The sequence below is a fragment of the Brassica oleracea genome, chromosome C3 (assembly GCF_000695525.1).
Source record: "Brassica oleracea var. oleracea cultivar TO1000 chromosome C3, BOL, whole genome shotgun sequence".
NCBI lineage: Eukaryota > Viridiplantae > Streptophyta > Magnoliopsida > Brassicales > Brassicaceae > Brassica > Brassica oleracea.
In genome coordinates, this window is record NC_027750.1 from 34,607,942 (window position 1) to 34,613,332 (window position 5,391).

The window sequence follows — 5,391 nt, forward strand, 5'->3', positions numbered from 1 at the left end:
ATAATATATACTTAGCGTGTGATATGATCCACATCAACTAAGGTCATGAGACGCCATCATTAAGATAGGAATGCAAAGAATAATGAATACGGCATTACCTAAGGCAAAAAAATCGATGTCCACATCCATGAGAGTGTTCGGCCGTAGAGCCATAATAACGACTTCAGGAGAGAGAAAGGCGGCCACAAAGCTTGGAGAAAAAGAAACCATTTCTTTTTCCTAGTAGATGTAATCTTTCCATTATTATGTATTAGTAGTTTTCCTAATCCTAATGAGTTCAGGTTTTGGATACTTTCCATTTATCTTCATATTGTAATCCTTATATAAAGGAACCCCCTTGATCATTAATAATAACACACAGAAATATTCAGTCTCTAAACACTCTATTTACAACATAAACTAATTTCTTTACATTCTCAAAGAAAATCTGACTTCTGTCTGGGCAAAAAAAAATTAGCAGAACCTTCATATAGAGAGATACATTAAGGTCGTTTGTTTTTTTAAATTTGGTAAAAATTGAAATCGTTAGTTAGGCGAGATCAAGATCGTTCTAAACATTGCGGCACGTTGAGCTCGGTAGATGTGAGCTATTTTGCAAGTAGAATGGATTCTGTTACCCTACATTCAAAACACGGATCATGTTAGACAATAGCAAGAAAATATTAGGTGAAGAAAGTGCTCAGAATGTAACAAACGTTTAGAAACATAAGATACCAATTGGTCGGCTAAAACAATCTCGAAGGTATCTCCTCCAAACGATGTGTGTTGCTTCCATGAACGTCATTTAACTTTGAACCCGCCATGAATTTTTAAAAGGTCTGAGTTATGTGAGACGAGTAAAAGATGTAATCTTAAACATGTGTTTTGGTTTTTCTGCGTAGAATGATTTGCCTTTTACTCAATAGAGATGAGATATATATATATATACTAGGTAATAACCCGTGCCTTGCGCGAAATATGATTATTAGTTTCGTTATTATTTTTAAAGGAGAAATTAAGCTGTTTAATATGGATATCGGTTCGGTTTTAGGTTGTTTTTTTGGTTTTTAATCTCCTAAAATATAACTATCATTTTAAATCAATATTTATTTGGTTTGTTCGGTTAAAATTTTTTTTTTCTGTAATAATCAAAAATTACTATTATTTGTTTGTTTATCAGTCATGGGGATTTGTTTGAGTGCCCAGGTCAAAGCTGAGAGCCCAGGTAAAAGACATTTTCTCCCTTTGTCTCATCTTCTGGAGGCAAAGTTCTTAGATTTGTTATTTCTTCACCTGCAAGTTTTGATTATTTCATCTGAGGGTTAGGGCAAAAAATTAGATATTTCTGTTGTGTTTTTTTTTTTTTTTTGTGGGTTTAGGGGCGAGTCCCATGTATGTAAAAGTATATAAAGATGGTTGATAAATATATAAAGATACTACTAATTAATATTAAATGACATTTTTTTCAAAATAATACATGAAAAATAAAATTATTAAAATGAAATTATCTAAAAATAAAAATATTATAAAATTTATATAAACTATAATATATAACTGATATATAATTCTTTAAATATATATATATATATATATATATATATATATATATATACATATAACAGATCAAATTGGATATTCGTTCCTATAAATATTTATATTTGTGATTTCCTTTTTTTTTACGGACATTGCATTTTAGTATTTGATTTGCTTAGTAGAGTAACAGATATCCGGATTTTTCGGTTCGAATCAAAAGGGATAACGAATCGAATCAAAATTTATGAATAATTTGTCCAGCTCTGTTCGTAAACAGTAAAAATAACGTAAAGTAGAACCATGCATGTGAGTTTTATATTAAAAAACGTAAAGTACATAGTGTGAACATATTTATATAGAGTTTGACTGAAAAATTCTCTACATGTGATGTGTCTATTTTAGTGTGAACGCATTTATGACAATGCTTCTACACGTAACATGTGTTCAGTTTAATGTGAACGCATTTATTACAATTTGTCTCCTTTAATATATAAGGGATAGTTGGGATCAGAAAGGGTATGGTAAATGAGAGAAATTATAACAAAAGATTTGGTTACTTATGATTTGAACGAATTCAAAAGAGAATGTATGTTTTCAATAATTTAATATACATTCCGTTTAAAGAATATGCAATTTTAAAGATTATCCTACCCATACGTGATTTGCAAGTTTTGTAAAAATAATAATAAGATTGTGTAAGTTGATTGATAACGTTTTTTTTTTATATTGCATAGCAATAGGAGTATTTTTTGGAATTTTATTGAGTTAAGGAAACTATGAAATCATAATTATATATGGTATATTCGTTTTTAAGATTACCAATACTTGATTTGCAAGTTTTGTAAGCTTAATAATAAAACTGGTGTTAGTTGATTGATATCGTTTTTGTTATTTATTTTGCGTAGAAATAGGAATATTTTTTGGAATGTTATTGAGTTAAGGAAAAAAAATTATTAGTATTGATTAGTTTAAATATTTTCACCATGAATATATAATGATATGCACTAATTTATCTTAGGTTATTAACTAATTGAATTAAATATATAGAACTGAATAAATTATTTTATACATATTTGATAACCCGTACGGCTATTCATACAAGGAACTGAATAAACAAAAATTAAATGAGAAACATGTTGTTGATAACGATTTCTAATAATGATATAATTTGGATTGAAATGATGTGGTAAGTTTGCATACAATAAAATTTTTAATTTGATTAAACGAACATTATATATTGGTTATGCCGTCCAACATAAGCGCTTCTTGGTTATAAACTTCGGTTAGTTGATTATGGAAACAAGTAATTTTAGGTGGAGTTGGTTTTGTGGTATTGTTAATTTAATCAGGATGGTCTAGCCGTATGGTTTAGCAAACTAATAAAACTACTGTTTTTTGGCCAGTGGCAAAAGATAGTAAATATTTAGAAAAAATCTGGGTTAACTACAAAATTACTTCTATTTTAATAGTTTTGATTTAATAGTTTAGATGTATATATCTAAACAGCTACGGAAACAGGACTAATTTACTTCTAGAAGGTGTTCCTCCTAATTCTTATCTTTTTGGTTGGTCACGATTCAATGTCTTGATTTTCTGGAGTTAAATGTGATTTTATGTGGTCTCCAAGCATAACAGTTTATATATATATCTGAGCTTTTCGTCTTGTTGTGAATAATCAAAAACTATCACCTATCAGATATTTCATACACTGCAAGCAATAGCGATGTCACCCTTGCTCTGTTTCCTCTCACTCTTATCCATTTTATTATTTTCTTTCTTGATCTTCTTTAAGAAACTCAAAAGTGGGAAGCTTCCTCCGGGACCACAGAAGCTTCCGATCATTGGAAACTTACACAACCTCAACGGACTGGCTCACACATGTTTTCAAAACCTCTCCCAAAAGTTCGGACCAGTGATGCTTCTCCGTTTAGGATATGTCCCCACGGTCGTGATCTCATCGAGAGAAGGTGCAGAGGAAGCTCTCAAGACCCACGATCTTGAATGTTGCAGCCGACCAGAGACTGTCGCGACCAGGATGCTCTCGTACAACTTCAAAGACATCGGGTTCGCGCCTTATGGTGAGGAATGGAAATCTTTAAGAAAGCTCGTGGTTATGGAGCTCTTGAACGCGAAGAAGCTCAAATCGTTCAAGTATATTAGAGAGGAAGAGAATGACATTTTGGTCAAGAAACTGAGAGAGTGTGCACTGACGGGATCACCCGTGAATCTTACGAAGGCCCTTTTCACGCTGGTTGCGAGCGTCGTGTGTAGGCTCGCGTTTGGTATAGATATTCACAAGTGCGAGTTCATCGATGAGGACAACGTTGCGGATCTAGTTCATAAGTTTGAGTTGCTCATCGATGGTTTTGCGTTCTCTGATTTCTTCCCTGGAGTGGGTTGGTTTATCGACCAGATATCAGGACAGAACAAGACACTGAACAATGTTTTCTCGGAGCTAGACACGTTCTTCCAGAAAGTGCTCGATGAACATCTGAAGCCTGAAGGAAGAGTATCAGAGAGCCCTGATGTCGTTGACGTGATGGTTGATCTGATGGAGAAGCAAGGGAAAGACGGTGACTCGTTCAAGCTCACCACAGATCATTTCAAAGGAATCATCTCGGTATCATCTTTTTCCACTTCAAAGTTTAAGCAAAAAAAGACATATTTTTCCATTTGGGATTGTCAATTTTTGGAATGAAATAATATGGAACTCTATTCTATTCATTCCACAATCTTTTTTTTTACCATTTGTTATGGATGAAATCATTTCATCAATTCTACCAAAAAAAAAAGACAAAACAAAAAATCATTCCATTACAATTTTGTTCTATCAGTTAAGTAATGCATTTCATTTATTTTCATATTCCATTCATTTTTAATCCAATAATTTCATTTTATTGTTTACCAGTTACTTATCATTTAAAGATTCCGACAAGGTATCATTCTTACACGTAATGTGAATGTGTCAGGACATATTTCTAGCAGGTGTAAACACAAGCGCCATCACTCTAGCCTGGGCCATGACAGAGCTGATCCGAAACCGTAGAGCAATGAAGAAAGTACAAGACGAGATTCGGACAACACTCGGAGACAAGAAGGAGAGACTCACAGAAGATGATCTCAGCCAGCTTCACTACTTCAAGCTCATGGTCAAGGAAACATTCAGATTACACCCAGCTGCTCCTCTTTTACTTCCAAGAGAGGCAATGTCTGAGATCAAGATCCAAGGCTATGACATCCCAGCTAAAACCCAGATGATCATCAATGTATACTCGATCGCACGCGATCCAAAAATTTGGACAAACCCAGATGAGTTTAATCCTGATAGGTTTCTGGAGAGTTCGATAGATTACAAAGGACTGAACTATGAGCTGTTACCATTTGGGTCTGGTAGGAGAATATGTCCAGGGATGATGATGGGGATAGCTAACGTGGAAATGGGATTGTTGAACTTGCTCTACTTCTTCGACTGGGGAATGCCTGAAGGGAAGACTGTGAATGACATGGACTTGGAAGAAACTGGATCCATCATTGTCAGCAAGAAAGCAACTCTTGAGCTTGTTCCATTTATTAATAACTGACATGACTATCATGAAGCAAATCATTTTGTGTTTTGATTTTGCATCATATTATTATAATAAAGAAATTGAACTCAGCTTCTTATAGTTTTGATTTTTGCAATATTGGCACTATATTAAGATTATATATTTGAAAACGTTAACATATAACAGAAAAAAAAGGGTTTCAAAAAAAAAAAATAACAGAAACAGAGTTTGGTTTTGGTAGAACTGATTTGAAGTATATTATATCATCTTTTTTGTTAAATACATCTCCAACTCATAGTACTATTTTAGTGTGATTGCAACACCAAAAAAACTC

The 5,391-nt window shown here is 33.1% G+C and overlaps 1 protein-coding gene across 1 annotated transcript; it reads left to right on the plus strand.

Moving 5' to 3' along the window:
- Positions 1 to 3,177: 3,177 nt before the first annotated feature.
- Positions 3,178 to 5,186, plus strand: LOC106328464 (cytochrome P450 71B7-like). Its single transcript, XM_013766907.1, has 2 exons — positions 3,178 to 4,132; positions 4,482 to 5,186. The coding sequence occupies exons 1-2, from the start codon at positions 3,236 to 3,238 to the stop codon at positions 5,091 to 5,093; spliced, it is 1,509 nt and encodes a 502-aa protein (XP_013622361.1). The 5' UTR covers positions 3,178 to 3,235; the 3' UTR covers positions 5,094 to 5,186.
- Positions 5,187 to 5,391: the final 205 nt, after the last annotated feature.

Excerpts from the sequence above, each read along its gene's own strand:
- LOC106328464 (XM_013766907.1), top strand. The coding sequence starts at position 3,236 with ATGTCACCCTTGCTCTGTTTCCTCTCACTCTTATCCATTTTATTATTT. Across the intron at positions 4,133-4,481 it reads ATTTCAAAGGAATCATCTCG|GACATATTTCTAGCAGGTGT; the intron begins GTATCATCTTTT and ends TGAATGTGTCAG.